The 18,867-nt window shown below is 38.8% G+C and overlaps 1 protein-coding gene across 2 annotated transcripts in view; it reads right to left on the bottom strand.

Moving 5' to 3' along the window:
• Nucleotides 1-555: 555 nt before the first annotated feature.
• Nucleotides 556-18,867, bottom strand: part of LOC5567165 — a 77,758-nt gene continuing 59,446 nt past the window's right edge. For both annotated transcript variants that reach the window (XM_021853119.1, XM_021853120.1), the window contains 5 exons: nucleotides 11,919-12,617; nucleotides 1,574-1,704; nucleotides 1,224-1,441; nucleotides 961-1,078; nucleotides 556-893 (listed from right to left, as the gene is read on the bottom strand). In XM_021853119.1, coding sequence (XP_021708811.1) covers nucleotides 768-893; nucleotides 961-1,078; nucleotides 1,224-1,441; nucleotides 1,574-1,704; nucleotides 11,919-12,617 — 1,292 coding nt within the window. In that variant the 3' untranslated portion in view covers nucleotides 556-767. The remainder of the gene's footprint in view (nucleotides 894-960; nucleotides 1,079-1,223; nucleotides 1,442-1,573; nucleotides 1,705-11,918; nucleotides 12,618-18,867) is intronic.

The raw sequence follows: 18,867 nt of genomic DNA, 5'->3' as shown, positions 1-18,867 counted from the left end.
ACACTAGGCAACAAAAACAAAACTTTTGTCACGCATTTTGACCACATGTCTTCTTCTTTCTGGCATTACGTCCCCACTGGGACAAAGCCTGCTTCTCAGATTAGTGTTCTTATGAGCACTTCCACAGTTATTAACTGAGAGGTTTCTTTGCCGATTGACCATTTTTGTATGTGTATATCGTGTGGCAGGTACGAAGATACTCTATGCCCTGGGAATCGAGAAAATTTCCTTTACGAAAAGATCCTCGACCAGCGGGATTCGAACCCACGACCCTCAGCATGGTCATGCTGAATAGCTGCGCGTTTACCGCTACGGCTATCTGGGCCCCTCCACATGTAACAGATTTAAAAGATTTTGCTCCGTTGATTACTCAGAACTTTCGCAACAGTTTACTCTGAAGTTTATTATTTTTTTTATGGAAAATTCAAAAAGTTAAGTGTATTGCCCAAAATGTACATGCTAAGCATGCATTTTGTTAAGCAGATTTAATAAATTTCCACGAAACCATAAACAATTTTAAATTTTGAATTTTGAAACCATTTCTCTAATAACCTGTAGGTCTTTCGAAAATTCTAAGAATAGATCCAAAATCAGTTAGCCAAAATCTATTGAAACCATTGCGAATGGTCAAAGTACGTGTACCAGTGTTGCCTTGTGTTATTCTTGTCTAGTCTATATTTAGCTACAACTCACTGCAAAAGCAAGCTATCAATATTGAAGGCCAACGATAGTTTCTCAATTTTCGCATCCACTGCATTCCATCAATGCTAATGTATTCCTTCGAAAAAATTGGTCACCTGCCGGTTTTCGATGTCCGTGATGGGGATGGTATCGGTTGCGCACTGAAGTCGTTCGCTGCCACCGGGGACCAAAGTTAACTGTCGAAGTTCAATCTGAAAAACGGCAACACATGATGATGTTAAACGATCGGAACAATAGAGATAAATTACGGCAACTAACATCACGTCCTGCTTCAATCACCGGATACTGCGGTAGCTCGATGGCTCCTCTCGAAAGGACGAACGAGTTCACCCATAAGCAGTCGATGTACACGTTTATGTATCCTCCGTTCCGTCCACTGCAATCATAAATTAGCGATTATCAAAAGGCATAGCAGTGAGCCATTAGGCTCTGAATTATTGGATTTGAACAGTCTGGTCCAACCGGGTCTCTGAATGAGGTCGAAATTGCACGTCCTCACCAGTCCACGTGGATAGCCTTACCTTAGGGCGACCGTATGCCATTTGCCGTCTAATAAATTCCGCTCAACTGGCAGCATCTCGGAGAGGCCGAACTTTTCCTGAATTACTTTCAATCCACCATGCCCATCGTTAACGAAATTTATCGACAAACTTGAGCTACTAGCCAATTGCGAACGCAACGACAGGATTTTATTTGGCTGCTGCTCGTTAGGGTCGTCCATTCGGTAGGGATGTTGCGTCTAGGTAAGAGAATTGAAAATAAAAATGGGAAAACACGTTGGAAAAGTTTGATGCATTGTAAAAAAGTTATTTTTTTGTTTGTGTTGATGTGGAAACAACAAATTGTCTCCATCTGTCGTTCTCGTACTCACCTTTGACCGAAGATTAATCATTAGTGTGAAGTTGGTTTCGATTTGATTTATTGCGTAATTTATCCGATTTTCCCATATTTCTCCTACTGCAGACTGGTGCGTCAAACTCCCGGCTAACAAATCCACAGTGCCTAGAACAAAACAATGGGTCATAAAAACGATGACTTAGGATGGAAATACCGGTGATCTTATTTCAAATTAGGATATTGCAGCAATTACTTCAGTTAGAACGTTTTTCATCTAACGCTTACCACATAGGTACCACCTCGCCAAATCGTTCTCAGCTACGGAGGTGAACGGAGGAGGTGCATGGTACTTTAGTTTCATGGGAAACCACCAAAATGTGTCGAGTGGGGACAATAAAGTATAAAATGGAAATTCAAGTAAATTCATAAGCTTTTTATTCTCATATGCTGCATAAACATGTTTTGCTAAAATGTGGCCCATTTAGAATTGTAACATACACAAATTGGAATAATTTGAATATAATTCAACAAAAATGAATTCTGTTTTAACTCAAATTTGCTTGTAAGCATCAAAGGAAAAATAATAAAAAAAATTAATCCCCTTTTATAATAAACTGTCGGACTTTTCCCAAAATACGATTAATTCATTTGCGCACACTATTTTCATTCATATTTTGGAAAGTTTACCCCATTTAGTTTACAGTTCGGCGATGTTTTGGCGATACCTTGATTCGCTCTTAGCTTCCGCTTCATAATAGCCGAAAATCTGTTAATTGGGACCAATTACGTGGGTATCACCTATCATGGAAACATCTTTAAATTTCGTCAACATTTGATCAAATTGCATGGTACGAAATTTGGCTACATTTCTTCCATTTTGTTCCCTATTTGCTTGTCTGCAGACATGGTATGATCGAAGGCTTGATTATCTGAAGTTGAATCCATTGTACGGCACTGCACGGCAGCACCACACTTTTTGGCTGAATCACGGTCTGAAATGTTTGGATTCTAATCGATGGTCCTGACTTCATCCACAACTGACGGTGCACAGTAACTACCCGATGCTTCCTTTATGGCTTGCGATCTGTCAAAATAGTTACTTCGTACTTATTCAGTACGAGTCACACAGTATTTATTTAAAAACCTAACACTTTTGCAATTTTTATTCCTGATCAAGACGGTTTTTTTTTTTAATTTTTGTGCGCTGTTATTTCTCTTCTCTCTTCTTCCATGTAGAATTTCTCAGTAGTGCGTTCGAATAAGGCTGCGATAAAAATCATATTATGATATCAATGTTATAGAGCACATATGGACTGTTCAGCTTCTAAATTGGACCACTAGAGTCGTTGTAAGAACCAAAGATATTTGTTCCAATTCAATGTGGGCCACACATTACATATATAGGGCCCAGATAGCCGTAGCGGTAAACGCGCAGCTATTCAGCAAGACCAAGCTGAGGGTCGTGGGTTCGAATCCCTCCGGTCGAGGATCTTTTCGGGTTGGAAATTTTCTCGACTTCCCAGGGCATAGAGTATATTCGTACCTGCCACACGATATACGCATGCAAAAATGGTCATTGGCATAGTAAGCTCTCAGTTAATAACTGTGGAAGTGCTCATAAGAACACTAAGCTGAGAAGCAGGCTCTGTCCCAGTAGGGACGTAACGCCAGAAAGAAGAAGAAGACATTACATATATCCTTCAAATCGAAACGTTTTGATAGGTTATCACTTAAAAATGATATGATTCTTGATTAAAACTTTTTAAACATTTTCAGATTGTAATTGTAGTTTATTTAGTAGCAACAATACCTAGGCGGTTTTACCATTTTGCAGGTCAAGAGAAAAATAACGTGTTTTGTTAGGAAATTACAGTTGGTACACTAGAAATCATAAAAGTAGATACAAATAGTTTGTGAAAGTTGATTTAAGTTGAAATGAATTTGAACAGTAGAAGCATTAACCTAAGAATGCTAATGTCGCTGCTGTTCGTGTTACCAACATCTAGTTTGCCACGAACTGACAGCGTGAGTACCGGGTCTCAAAGTGTCAGATTAATTTTAAGAACCAACACAACGTCATGGCTTTGAAGAAACAATGAAAAACCACAATTTAAGGTAATAAAAATTAAAATCAGTTTTGTGACAACTACGCCATTAGCGTTCTACTACTAATATTTCTATTATTTGAACGTGCGTTAAGCGCATTTTGAAACAATAAGTTGGTTGTTGTTTTATTGCTAGAGGAAGCGCATTCCAAGAAACGACTCCTGCACACTTCCTGAGGTAGTTTAGTAGAAGCACTAAGCTAAGAATGCTAATGTCGCTACTGTTCGTGTTACCAACATCTAGTTTGCCACGCGCTGACAGTTGAATACCGGTCCTCAAAGTGTCAAATAAATGTTTAAATCATCCACTACAACATGGCATCGAACAAACAATGAAAATATACAGTTAAAGGTGATAATAAACTAATTTAATTTTGAGAGAACAGCGCTATTAGCGTTCTACTACTAATATTTCTATTGGTAGTTTGGATGATGAAGCATCGGGAGCAATCTTGTTGGCCTCGTTGAGACTTTGATGCGGGAAGATTTCCATAGTACCCTTTCGCATTGAACAAAACTGAATTTCCTGAAGGTGTGCAATGTTCCAAAAATGTTAGATGGGAGGTTATTAACTTGAGCCGACCAATGTAAATTTCTGTTCATGTAAAGATCCAAATGGATCACTAAAATAACTAAAACGTCCGCTATGGAAAGCATAGAATGCGCCACCGTAGCCTAGTGTGTTTGACAGAACAGCAATGCTGTCACAATGTTAATTCCCATATACAGTGGCGCCTTTGTTTTAATGCGGTGAACACTCGCAAAAACTACCTTCAATGATCCACTCTCTCAGCCACTAATAATATCGGTACAGGACACAATTTCCAAATTGGAAGTCACTGTTCCCTCTTAGCAGAAAATGATGGCTTGGGTTTTTTCGGGTTTGGAAACAATGCATTCCGTCTGGCCCAGCTTTTGACGAGCGCCAACGGCTGCCGCAAATAGCCTCGCTTTCTGGTAGGGATCAAATGATATGACGTATGCCTTGGGCCCGTTCAATAGGCCTATTCAAATGACGTCTCAAATCAGCTGATCGGGAAGCACTTTGACATTTCTTCTATGAAAATGACAGGCCCGTGTTAGCACCGGTCCTCCGCCGATGTAAACAAATGCATAGACGGCTCTGTCACATGAAAAGGCCTATAGAAATGACCCAAGCCAAACGTTAAATCACCTGATCCCTACCAGAAAGCGAGCCTGCTTGTGGCAGCCATTAGCGGTTTTTAAAAAAGCTGGATTGCTCTGAGGATAAGCGTGTCAACGCTGATATAGACAGTTCAGACCTTGTTGAAGACTATTAATATACATACTGAACTGAAGGGCACTCAAGCATGATCCTTGAAGTGTGCCATCTGTAAAAGGGGTGAGCAACTGATGTTACGTTGATGGTTTTAACGACTTGGGTTCGATGAGAGAGAAACGAGGATACTAGTTGGCAAGCGTTGGTTGTGAAGTGGAACTCTTCGCGCAGTTTACCGTCTAATTTACAATGGTTTACACAGTTGAACGCAAGAAAAAGTCGTCTAGAACCATCATGTACTGATGTACTGACCATTGTCGAAACCCTTGTAGAATTCGTGACTCGTGAGTTATCTTAGTCAGCACTGTTGTTGTGCTATAATACTTTCGGTAACCAGACTGGTGTGCTGCCAAGAGTGGAGGATTCGATTGTTCTGCAAAGTCTACGATCTGATCGAGCAAATTTTTTTCTAGGGTCTTGGAAATCGCTGGCAAACGGAGATCGGCCGGTAGTTTATTGGTTGAATGCGATTAGTTGTTTTGGGAATCGCTAACCCTTTCTTTCATATAGCTGGAAACGTGTTGCTATCAATGATAGTATTGAAGACGGCCACCAATATTGGAAATACAGTTAAACCTCCATAAGTCGATGTTCCATTACTCGATATCGACTCATGGAACCATACTAAATTCAAAATTTCATGGTTACTATGATGATGCCCTCAAGCAGTATTCCAAGTCATTTATGTTCCAATACTCGATATTTCCATGAGTCGATGGTCCCTTCAGATATCGACTCATGGAGGTTTGACTGTATAAACGGGCATAGTAGTTTGACGACAGATGTTGGAATTCCATCTGCCCTAAAGGCATTAGATTGATTCTCAACTATTTACGTGGTGACTTCTGCACTTTTGGTATGCTAAAAATTGAACCGTTGCTACCCGTGGTCTTCCGTGGATGGATTGGTTTGCATTGTCGATCGAAATTCACGGTGACCGTCGCAGATGCCTTCTCGACGTAAATTACTCCAGAGTTTACGAGCTGGCAGTTTGAAAAATACCGCTCACCGTATCGCTATTACTGAGTTGGAAATCCATTTGAAGTCTAGCAGTGTCCACAGCTCCGAAATCTCTTACTGTGGTACGCTGGGCTCCTTGTACTCTGATTCGGACGTCGGAAATCAAGGAGACTGTTTCATGGTCCTAAATGCAACTCAAAATTGCTTTAGCGGTAACGATCGAATTGGGAAAATCAGTCACTGAGCAATTCTCGCTGAGACCGGCCCACTATTTACACTTGGTCTTTCCAAATGTTCAAATTTATGCTCGTTCGAAAGCTCCTGTCGATTAAATAAAGAAACTCCATTCGGTTTGTTAAATTGATGGACCCCTCGGTAGTTCAAATTACAATAGTTTCAAGGCCCCTCGATTTTTGACAATTCTTAGCTTATTCAAACTGCCATAACTCAGAAATCAGAGAGCAAACATAGGAGCTTCATTGCAAAAATAAAAAAAAAATATTTAATATGGCCGCCATATTGGATTTTATCGGTAAAACTGAATTGTACAGTGGGATTCCGTTTTTGGCAACAAAATCAAAATTTTCAGTTGTCAAAAACGGAACCGTGCCAAAATCGGAACCCATTTATTTTTCAATTTCAAGAATATTATTTGGACGTCATCACATCATAATTATGGATCCAAATTATGGCCAGACTTCCAAATGGTACACTTCGAAGCGAATTTCCATAGGAGAGAGCAATTCTATAAATTTATAGATCTGTCATGTTAATTTTTGTGTGGAGCCACTTTTGATGGATGAACTATCTTCAATGATGTTTTATAACGTACCTCGAAAAGGTGAACTACCCACGTTACGGGTAAAGATAAAGTTTGAAGTGTTCTGCATTACAAAATCGATGTAGATTCTAGAGAAAGATTGAATTTACATCGATTTTGTAATGCAGAATACTCAGATTTTAGCTACAGCTGACAGCCTTTCTAAATATTAAAGTGCAGATGCATCGAAGCCAAACCTCGAATTTTCAAGATCACAAATCTAGAGAGCTAGATAACCGTTTGTGCTGAAATTTAACTCACTGATCACTCGCTGGTGGTGATCAATCGATCAAATTTTCATGGCGAACGGTTGTCAGGTCCTCTAGATTTCAGTTCTTGAAAATTCGAAGTTATCAGAGTGGCGGTTCTGACTTCGGTGAATCACGCGGCAACCGAAAGCTTTACCGACCGGCTGTCGATCGATTGGTTACTAATAGAACTAGCTTCTCGTTGTATGCGATAAGCGCAATTTTGGAGTAAACCCTGCTCGAGGTGCCCGGTGATGATGATTTCACTAGTGAGAATTAACTAGAAAAATCCATACACAAACTTCAACTCGTATAAGAACCGAAAAAAAATAATTGAAAAAAATAGACTGAAGGAATTTCTCAGACTGTCGAAAAATAAAGTTGAACTTTCAAGGAATTTCGGCATGGCCAAGCAGATGAATTCCAGAAATTTACCCTGGTGTGAAAAAATATGTAACAAAAACGACCATAGTATTTTATTCCAGCAATAAATTCTCTCTTTGATTTTGATTCAATTTTTTACTGCCTAAACTGTTTCCAAGAAAACTTATTATTTCATAAATTATTTTATAATTCTCAACAAATTTGTGGCATTTTTTAACTTTTTGACCTTCTTTTCTTTAGAATTTTAATTTAATCAAATTCCTTAAGGAATATTGAAGGGTGGATTCTGAACTTTTGCAAATCTCTTGGAAATTAGTCAAATAATATCGTGGGACTTTTTCATACTTTTAAAGCGAATTCCTGCTAGTGGACATCCATTTCTTCTAGGTCTACTTTTTATAAGCAAATTGATTCCGGAAAATGTACCCGGTTTTACCTAAAAAATGTTACTTAATCTTTCAAAAGTTCAGTTTTTCCTCGCAATTCCCTAAAAAAATCCCCCATTGATTCTTTCAAATTTAATACTGAGATATTTCGCTGAAAGGTCTATTAGAAATTCTTCTGTGAATTTCTTCAAATAGTTGTCACAAAAATTATATTACAATTTTTTCCACAATGTTCATCAAAAGTCTTTAAAAATATTTCCAAAATACTTCACAAATTGCGTCAAAAATTCTTCTATGTTTTTTTTTCTAGAAATGTTGCTTCAAATCCCCGGTTTATTCAAGAATTTAAAAGTTAATTGTTTTGATATGTCTCTTGCCTTCGAATCTTCAGAGGAAATTTGTTGAAAACCCTCAGGAATACTTTTGCTTCTGAAATTAGCATAGCGGTAACGATATCTGTAGAGAAACATGTAGCAGAATAACTGAGAAGGGGGAAAGGATTCATTAATATTTTATTTATTCACTGTCTAAAATCTAGTACGATTCTCCAGACTCTATCTTACTCTAAAACTCTAATTCTATTTTTAAAAACAGATTTGGATACATTACTTAAAGTCAAACAAGTCACTCGCACTATTCAATAATTGAGAATTAATATTTAATTTTTAATTTAATGTTTGCATTTTTTGGTACGCTCATGAGGGACCGTCCATAAATGACGTAGCATTTAAGGGGGGAGGGAGGAGTCAACGACTTTGCTACGAACCATGTATTAGGTATGGGAAAACAAGCTACGATGGGGGAGGGGCTGTCAGAAATTGACCAAAAATGCTACGTCATTTATGGACGGTCCCTGATAATATTTTTTCTCTTATATAATAAGCATATAAAGAAATTTGTATCGATCTTCCTTTAACCACTTATTTAGAAGTAATTTTACCAATTATTGGCAGAATCCATATTCTTGGTCGAAATTTTTGAGCGGTACGAGGGCGGAATTTCTAGAGGCTATCTGATACTGCCAGAAAACCAGAAGTCAAGGAAGGATAGATTTCGAGGATAATTTCTTATGAAGATTCTGACGACCTTCTTGAGAAATTTGTTTTATTTGTAAATCCTTTAGGGAGCTTCAACCATCCTGTATTTTTTTTAATGCCCACCACTGACCCCCACACCAAAGTGCTCACACAGAGGGTTTAGGGGCAAAATGTCGAAAGACAAATCGTCGAAATCCAAAACGTCGAATGCCAAAACGTTGAATCCCAAAACGTCGAAAGTAGTGATTTTTCTAGAGAAGGATTTTGTGATTGAAGCCTGATTTGCTGCTGAACAGCAATCAGTAAAGAATTTTCTCGTCGATTCCTTGCAGAAATTTTCTACAGCGACTCCCGTTTGAACTAACAGTTCTTTTCAACTGCGTACTGCGAGCAGAGAAAAACGCTTCCTTGATCGATTCCTGACAGGAATTTCTCATGCATCAAGATAGGCCAAGAAATTACTTGTCAGCAGCGAATCAGGCTTGAAGATAACTAGCGTTTGGTAAGGAAACAATGGTTGCGATGCGAAGGGCATTGGAAACAGCAAATTTTACAATTTTCATCGCAGTAAGCATGGAGAAAATTTTCAGAAAAATGTCATTATTACTTCTTCTTCTGACGAGCGAAGAGACAGTGCAGCACTTCAAGAAGAAAATTGAAATTAAAGCCTGGAATATGTTTACTACATTAGATGTAAAGAAGACGGCTAGGCTCTTGACCCACATGAAGATAGATGACGGGAGTAGGGTGCCGGTACCAATGGTTGTAATGTACCAGTAGATTGGACTATTGAATAAAACGTACATTTTTCGATAAAAACGACATGTGCTATTTTTGGTGGATAGATCGCCTCTAGTCGATTTGCCACATTTCCGCTTTTTATTTTATCAAAAAGTCATATAAATAATTAAGTTTACGCAAAAAATTTGCTCCCTTGCACCAGTAGTAGCCGTCGTGCTAATAGTGGATCAACGGATGGAAGCAGTTTTAAAAATGGATGTATGAAAATGGAGAAAAGTCCCAGAGATGATCTTTATGCTTCATTCGAAAGATATTAGTTGCTGTTCCGAGGGAAAAATGTTAAACCTATGTAAAAATTTACCATTTTGTTTAAAATTCCTTGTATCATTCCCGAACGTCTACTACTGGAGCACTGGCGCAACTACTGGAACACGTGTACCAATAGTGGCTCAAGCGATTTAATGTTAAAAACATAGTTGTATCACTCTGTTTATATTTTACCCATATAGTAGTGGTTGAAATCGTTCTGCTGACGCCAAAAGATCTCTTTTATGGTTTTTCGTTATTTTGTTATGATTTTTCATAGGTTAGGTAGTCCACTAATGGCACCAGCACCCTAACAACGTTTCTTTTCTACCAAAGCAATATGCATCAAAATGTGGGTATTCCAACAATTTTGTATATTTGGAATGTAAGCATTTAGCGATTGCTTTATTTGTAATATTTATAATATGATCTATTTACCTCAACGTGCAATTTCCCATTTTTAGGTTCTTTACAGATAAATAACTTCTTAGACAACGATGCCACACATTCTTTTAACAAACAAGTGATATCTATTTCATCAAGTTTTGAAAATTGGTAAATTCTTTCAAAATCAACTCATTCTTTTGTCGAATAAGTAAAAATGAATTGCTTTATAATTTTGTAAAATTGTTATTGGATTACGTTTCTCTGAGCAATTAAAATAGAAATCTAAATTTGAATGCTTAGTTATTGAATGGTTTAGAAAACAAGCTATTTAATTTCCTAACTTACAGAGTGCAGACTTCTTGCTTTTATTTTCTGTTTACAAAGACAACCAAGCATTATTGTGTGTCATAAAATTAAAGAAAAACACGCAAGGGAATCATTTTATACGATATGCACAAATTAAATACATGATGTGTTCGTCAAGAAGATCTCAATTTTGTAACAAAAATGCTTTAAAAAGTATTTTTATTTCTGAAAACATGCTCATGCTGAAAAAAAAACAATAGCTTGCAGCATACGCAACTTTATCTGGTAAACAATAAAACCATTCCGTAAATTCTTTGGTCTGCCGGCATTGTGTACACAATCGTGGCCAAAGCAATATGTCTTCCGGAGTGAAGAATGAAAATAACTTGGAAAAGAATTTCCCAGCAAAATATCTAGTCGCAATCTCTTTTCTATGCGCGCTTTGTTACCGCCCGTAAGTCATTAAATGAACGAATTGTAGCGGAATTGGGGGTAAGTGTGCCATCTTAAGCTATTTACTCTATGTATTACTTTGTACAAAGCTTATCGAATGTACCAATTCAGCATCATGGTGGTAGTTTCCCATCTTCTTATAAGCACTGTATCGTAAAAAATGAAAAGAAATTTCAAAATTACATAATTGGAATTTTTGTTATGCGATTGAAATTCAAGCCCGTTGAATTCATTTTGTATGAAATTTCAATTTCAAATAAATCTCATATGGACTACAAACAAGACTTTGTTCAACTATGAGCTGTATGCTAATTTACCTTGATTAGACAAGAACTATGTGGGAACTAGAAGTACAAGCCACACTAGTGATTTGAGTTAAACGACTGTTCAAGGTATCCAACCTTCTTAAAGTACATGGCTTCAGATTTACAAACGAACTTTGAACACAAAATGCCCTACATTAGGAAAAACGGTTTATAAAAAAATCATCACTTATTTTTGTATCTGTATTAACTAGATTTTTAGTCCTTGGCTAGTTCATCTCGGGACCAACGGTGTCACTTCCCTTCCGAAGAAAGTCGTCACTATAACTTTTACGCCATACGTGACTATCTCGGGAATGGGATTCAATCCCAGGTCCTCGGCGTGAGAGACGAGAGTTCTAACCACTACACCAGGCCCGTCCCCTTTTACCACATTGAAATATGAAATTTTTACAGAAATCGATTTTCATAATATTTTGTATATTGTCCATATTCTGCTCTATAAGGCAACGTATTATTATGCATACCAAGAGAGAAAAACTACATGCCCGTTTTTGTACTTGCCCATATAGCATATTTGCCCCAATCTCCGCTATAGTTATATATGGCGAACCTCTTAAAAAATGCTTGAAACTACAAGAAAATAATCAGAACATGAAACAGTGCAGCGCATTTGGTCTCACCTGTGCATTCAAACATGTTGCAGTTTCTTTGTTCGATGTTATATCCTTCACAGAGGGGATCTGCGGTCACGGTTGTATGCTTTTTGTCACGAGCTTTCCTCCTCGAGGAGCGGCTGAAGGAGAACACAGGGGTACCAGGTTTGTTTCCATTGTGTTGATTTTCTCGTTGTGGAAAAATCTCTCGAAAATGTCTGCTGGAGGCTGGATGCTGCTCTTGAATGCTCCTTTCGCTACTATTTGCATTAGTACTTTCATTAAAACGCCTCTCAATTGCAGCATGAAGATCTGTCGTTGACGCTGAAGTGTCTTCGTTCGTTTCCTGAGATTCTTCGTCGTTGTCGACAGAGGCGTTGTTCTCCGGTTGGTGGTAATCGTCATCAGCAAATGCTACCGTTGGCTCTGCTAGCACGCTTTCTCCTTCCACCGGAGTTAGAGTCGATGTCGTGAACGGTGTCGTAAATGGTGACGAGGGATTTACATTTTCATTATTCATCATATCATCCTTCCTGCTGGGATGCTCAATATTTACATACGGCTTTTGCCGGGACGGTGTAGTTTGCGTGGATGACATCCTTTTGCCGGTCCTAGGTGTGCTCGGCTCTCCTGGTTCTGGTCTGTTCAAACAATGCCGAAAACGTTGCTGAACCCCCTTTCCACAGGATACGCTGCAAGGGGTGTATTCGCTCCACTCGCTCCATCCTGTTCCGAGGGGGGAGAATGGGAAACAATGGAATAAAAATGGGTGAAAATGTGGTTTCATAGGTATGTCTGCGGAACGAGAAATGATTCCACGGGACGGATACGTATTATGATAATGACGCTCTTGGTGAAATTGGTTCCTCGTACCATCTGATTGTGGTATCCGGTTTGTTCGGTATCCTAAGGCATAATTAAGCGATTTAAGTGTAATTTTCAAATGAATCTATTAGTGTACGACACGACGCGAGTCTGTGAATCTATGATAGAATGTTGAATGCATAATTCCCATCTAATCCATTGAGTAGTGGCATAACAAAGGATTTAGATTTATTTTTTATTCCTGTCCGCCACTACGACCAGTTTTTATTTCTATTAGGACATCACCCGTATCCTTAGTATAGTTCATGTTGTATTACTCGATTGCCATTGAAGGGCATTATAGTATTGATTTCGAAAAAAGTTCTTGCTTTGTTTCATCGGAAAAATCTGAAGGAATCAATTAAGTTAAAAAGATCCCACTATTTCGACCCTTCACAGAAAATGAACTCAGGAAAGACGCAACCCTTATCAATTATAATCGATTCATTTTCCGAGAGAAATGAAATGTTAGTTCCTTGCGGGATCGAATGCCGTACACCTAAGAAATGAATCTAAACCCTTCCAGTTCACACAAAACGCCAACTATCTGTACGAAGTGTACGGATTTTGAGCCTGTACGGACTTCGGTCCGTCACTGTATTAGTATTCGTCCTCCTGTAAAATTATCCCCAGGAGACTACGAAAAATCCGGGGCTTATTCTTAATAACAATAAAAGCACTTCAAACAAGCAGGTCCGTTCAGTAATAAAGACTCTTATCTTATTCTTCTTCGTCTTCTTGGCATTACGTCCTCACTGGGACAGAGTCTGCTTCTCAGCATAGTATTCGATGAGCACTTCCATAGATATTAGCTGAGAGTTTTCTTTGCCAGCGTGCAAAAAAAATCCTAAAGCATTCGTCTGGCTGCTGGGGTACGTCAGGAGTTAATCATCAACCTCCTTTTCCCTAGCAGCCTACATAGCCGCGTAGTGTCGGTAGTGATTGTTTCAATTGGCTAAGAATTAACACTACGAACTGCCTGTTACGGTGGTAAATGTCACCTCACAGGTGACTCCTAATTTATGGTGTGATGCGTACCGTGCCTAGGAATGAATGGTTAGGGGGTCTAAATAAAACCTAATTGCAAACGGAGCAACCTAATTGCAAATTGTGGAGTACCAGGGTGCCCTCTGCAGTGTCCTTCCTGTGCTACCCGGAGCAATGGCGCAGGTGACCTTGTGTTTCTCTGAGATAATCGGCTGCCCTTCTTCAGTCTCTAATCCGAGGCTAAATAAGGGTGGGATTATGAATATGTTGCCTTTTAATTCATATTATCACCTATATGGTTTCGCATTATGCGTTTTACACAGTGTATTCTGTGCTCTTTCGCCTTTGGCGACTTTTAATAGATACCGATCTGGTTTTTTCGCTGCTGGTCTTTTTCGTGCTGAGATTACAAATAGCTTAATCCCGCCTAGTTTGGGTAGTGCTACGATTAGGATAGCTCAGATAAATTTTCAGCATAAAGGAACAGCAATGATCGATCTTTGCAGACTCATGCAAAATGATACAGCCCAAGTGGCGCTAGTTCAAGAACCTTACTTACTTTAGGGGAACTTCTATCTAGGTAACCTTGTGGACCCAGGTTTTGCTACTTTCAGCAAACTTGAAATGGCAAACTCGCGCTCCATGCCCCGCGCATGTGTGCTCGTTAATAACGCAATCGTTGATACAATAAATTCTGAGTTAACTACCAGAGATGTATATGCTGTCACCCAGTCAACATTTTGGCTGGTATATTTTTTGTTATACATCATTATATATGAATCAAATCACTCGTATAAAATGCATGAAAACGCTATATACACACCAAAGTGGAGACCATATACGCACTTCCCACGACTATTTCAGACTTTCCATGGTCAGCAATACGATGCCACAAAATTCCGATGAAAATAAAAAAAAATTTCCAGCGGGACTCGAACACCAGACCTTTGGATTCCTAACCCAGTACCATACCACTACACCACAGACCGCTTCATGATTGAGGAGTGATTATTTGCCAATATGAAAGGAAGTTTGCTCTACAACACACGCTTTGTTGTTCTTTGAAGCCCACTGCCAGAAGATACCAACCTCGGGTGGTAAATTTCGCTAAGTTATTGCGATTTCATTTGATGCTAGTCTGCATTGATATATGATCTGTCAGTTTATACAACTTGACGCGATTCTAGATTATACTATTTACGGCATGGTTTGTTGTCAACAAAGTGTGTCGACAATGAATCGTAGTGGAGAATTATATACAATTTGTGTTAACATTTATTCGTTTTGATTTGGCATATTGTGCGGTTCTGATTTTTGACGTATGAATATGTGATTTTTGGCACACATTCTTATACGATACGTGGTTCACTGGGCACAATCGATGTTTCTGTTGGTAACCTCAACAGGAAATACGTCTATTGTTCGGTATATTTACCACCTGATGAACCATTCCTAACGGATGATTTCAAACGAGTTGTCGTACACTGCATAACAAAAGGCCTTCCGCTGATTGTGATGCCAATGCTCATCACATCATCTGGGGCAGCTCAGATATCATTTAAGTAGTACAGATCTTGGATTACTTAACATAGGCAATCGCCCAACCTTCATGGTATCTACTAGAGAAGAAGTGTTTGACAGAAGTGTTAGAATCAATCACGAGTTGACGAATTGGCATGTATCAGATAAGGAATCATTACCTGATCATCGCTACATCTTCTTTGAATAATCAAATGTAACTGCGCAGACTTTGCGTTTTAGGAATCCCCGGTCAACAAACTGGGAACTCTACACTGAATTGGTTGCGACCAAATTTCATGGATGTTTTCCGTCCATTGAAAATCCAAGTGATTTGGATGATGCCGTTGATACTACATCATCCTACATTATGGAAGTTTTTGAAGATGCATGTCCTCTGCGGTCTGTGAAGACTACAAGAGGGACCCCATGGTGGAATTCCGATCTGACTAGACTCAGGAAACAATGTAGAAGAAGTTGGAACAGACGCCGTTCAGCTGGATCAGAGTCGTTCAAGTCGGTTCGCAAGGCTTACATGAAGGCTCTTCGTTCTCTCGGGCCTCAAACTCAAGTATATCAAATGGATTTACACAACAGTTGTTCGACCAGTATTGTCATATGGATGTCTTGTGTGGTGGCAAAAAGGCGAAGTGAGAACAATTCAATCGATATAGGGCCATCTCCAGAGGATGTGCTTGATGGCGATGTCTGGTGCGTTCTCTACGACTCCCACGACAGCGCTGGAGGCTTTTTTGAACGTTGTGCCACTACACATACATCTTAAACGTGAAGCACTTTCTTGCTCTTACCGTTTATGGGTACTGGATCTACTGGAGAGAAATCCGGTGAATCGTAGATCTACACACACTTCGTTGTTGGGGATAAAATTGCTCCAAGTGATCTCGTGAGCTAAGGCTGAATCAGTTTTACTCACTCGGTAGACACTGCACCGTTTTTCAGGAATAGTTTGCAAACATAATTCTGGACAAACATTTGAAAAGGGCCCAAGAAGTCTTGAGCTTTTTTTTCAGAAACGTTGCTGTTGAGCTCTTTTTAGCCCGCCCACGCAAACCAACCCCACTATCAGAAAGATTGGTGTTAGTTCTTCCTGATAGTGGTATTGGTTGCGTGATTGAGTTGAATTGGGCTCAACAGCGGCTTGTAAAGCCAATGTTTACCAATGTCGATGTGCCATTTTGAAATGTTTGTCCAGAATTGTACATTACTGAGCCATCTCCAAGGGTGGCGAAGTATTTAACAAATCTTTCAAAGCAGAATTGAAGTCTCTTGGTCAGAGCGTAGACAAGCCACTGCCAACTCAACTATCACATGGCAATTATTCAGCGTGCTGACTCATTTGTGTGTGATAGTTGTGACTTCGATTATGGAGCTTCGTATCACCTGATATGTAACTGTCCAGTTTTCGCGCAACTGCGATTCCGATTACTTGGTAAACACTCATTAAGCATCTCAGATATGTTCTTGGAATTATTCCGCTGGGCCACTGGGTCAGGTCGGGTAAAAATGGTACTGTGCTTTTGTGCCCCTGTAAGTAGGCAAATTGCAAGTCACAGATAATTTCAGGAATTGGCTATAATGTGGCAACTTAATCAAGGAATTTTAAGAAAAACGCATCAACGTAAAACTTTAATGAAACGATTGTATTGGATGATAATGTGACCAATATTTATTTGATCCTTTAAATGACCATTTTCGGGATCCCGGGACGCCTTAAATTTACGATGAAGTGACCGGTTTGTATCTAAACATCCGTGTCAAGCTTATGGGAATGCATTTTAGTGAACTTTAATATTTGATCTCAACTTTTCGAAACTTGAAACAGTTAAGTATTTAACAAATCAATATTCAGTTCTTCAAGACAATAAGCCCAAATGGCCAAAAATGGTACATTTCAAACGGCTCAAAACTCTTTATTTATAATGTTGAGAATCAGATCTCAATGATTTATGCAAAGTAAAATGAATGCCATTTCAAAGAAATAAGTGTAAATTGGTATGTCCCAAAAATTTTTTTACTCAACTAGACCCAGTGACCCACCGGAAAAAAGCTACACTTAGGTTCGATGTCCGTGTGACATGGGAACATTTCCAGAAACCTGGAGGAAATTACCAGAACCCCACTCAGTGCCGTCCGTGCCAAAAGTGGGGTTGGTACAAAAAATTGCCGCATGGATGCTAAATGCATGATTTGCGGAGGTTCTTCTCACGCCAAGGACGTCTGTCCAGTGAAGGAAGATACCGATAAGTTTATATGCGCCATTATATAAGTCAAATTTTTGGGCTTGCCCTTCGCGTAGGTGAGTCGTCGAGGCTCGTGCCAGGCAGATGAAAGATAATATCCGTTATGATAACGGTCGTTTCCGGAATTTCCCTGGTAGAGTTTCGTACAATGCTCATTTTTTTAGTTAACGATCGCTTGATTAGGAATCATACCCACCAGAAAAATTATAATCATGCACATTCACAAACTAATTTTAATCCGTCAGGTAGTCGTTCGAATCTTTTAATTTCGAATGTATCTACCCAAGGAAAATCCTTTGCCGATATCGTAGGAGGGTATTTAAACTCCTCCCCTATTCGTTTGATGAGTACCCATTCTATTTGTTTCAAATCAAATGGAAAAAAAACCATGCCACCACAGGAAACTTCTACTCCGCCTCTTCGTCAAGCGAAAATTCTAACGGAAAATCATCAGATAATGTACCCACTTCAAGTGTCAAGTGTCTGCCTCTGATTTTGATTTTCTAACTGAACAATTGAATCTAATGATTGATGCAATGTTCAAATCCACCAAAATCAACATTTAATAATCAAATTGTTATTGAATTACGTTTTTGAATGGTAAAGAGGACGAGCTGTTTAATTTTCTTACAGCTAATAACGTGCATATAGCAGTTATTACTGAAACGTATTTGAAACCAGGATCTAAACTCAAAAGAAATCCTAACTTTTTTGTTTATCGTAATGATCGTCTTGATGGAGCATGTGGGGAGTTGCAATCATCATTCATAGGCGTATAAAACATCAACTGTTTTCGTCATTTGAAACTAAAGTCTTTGAAACTTTAGGTGTTTCTCAAAGTAATTTCAAAGGCAGAATTTTATTTGATGAGTGCTCTTCAGGATATTTCTCAATTCAATACCCCGATAGCCCTACATGTTTTTCCTCTTCTAGAAATCCATCTATGATTGACTTGGTCTTAACCCACTTCAGTCATCTTTGTAGCTAATTAGTTACTCATGCTGATTTTGATTCTGACCATGTCCCTGTTACATTTCAAATATCTCATGAAGCGATTCTCAATCCTATCAGCTCCACTTATAATCATTTTCGAACCGACAAAACTTGATATTGACAATGCTCTTGAAACTTCAACAAATTCCATTGTTGAAGCTAGGAGCATTGCAATTCCAAAATGTGAAGTTAAATTTGAATCCGTAATTATAGACGATGATTTCATACTCTTGATCCGTCTTAAAAACGTGAGGAGAAGGCAATTTCAACGCACTGCAGAAATAAATCAAGAAACGTTTTTTACAATTGGGAAACAAAAAAATTTTAAAATAAAATTTCTCAATTGGACGCTG

The sequence above is a fragment of the Aedes aegypti genome, chromosome 3 (genome assembly GCF_002204515.2).
Source record: "Aedes aegypti strain LVP_AGWG chromosome 3, AaegL5.0 Primary Assembly, whole genome shotgun sequence".
Lineage (NCBI taxonomy): Eukaryota > Metazoa > Arthropoda > Insecta > Diptera > Culicidae > Aedes > Aedes aegypti.
The sequence above is the reverse complement of the archived record's forward strand: the minus strand, read 5'-3'. Positions and strand labels throughout refer to the sequence as shown.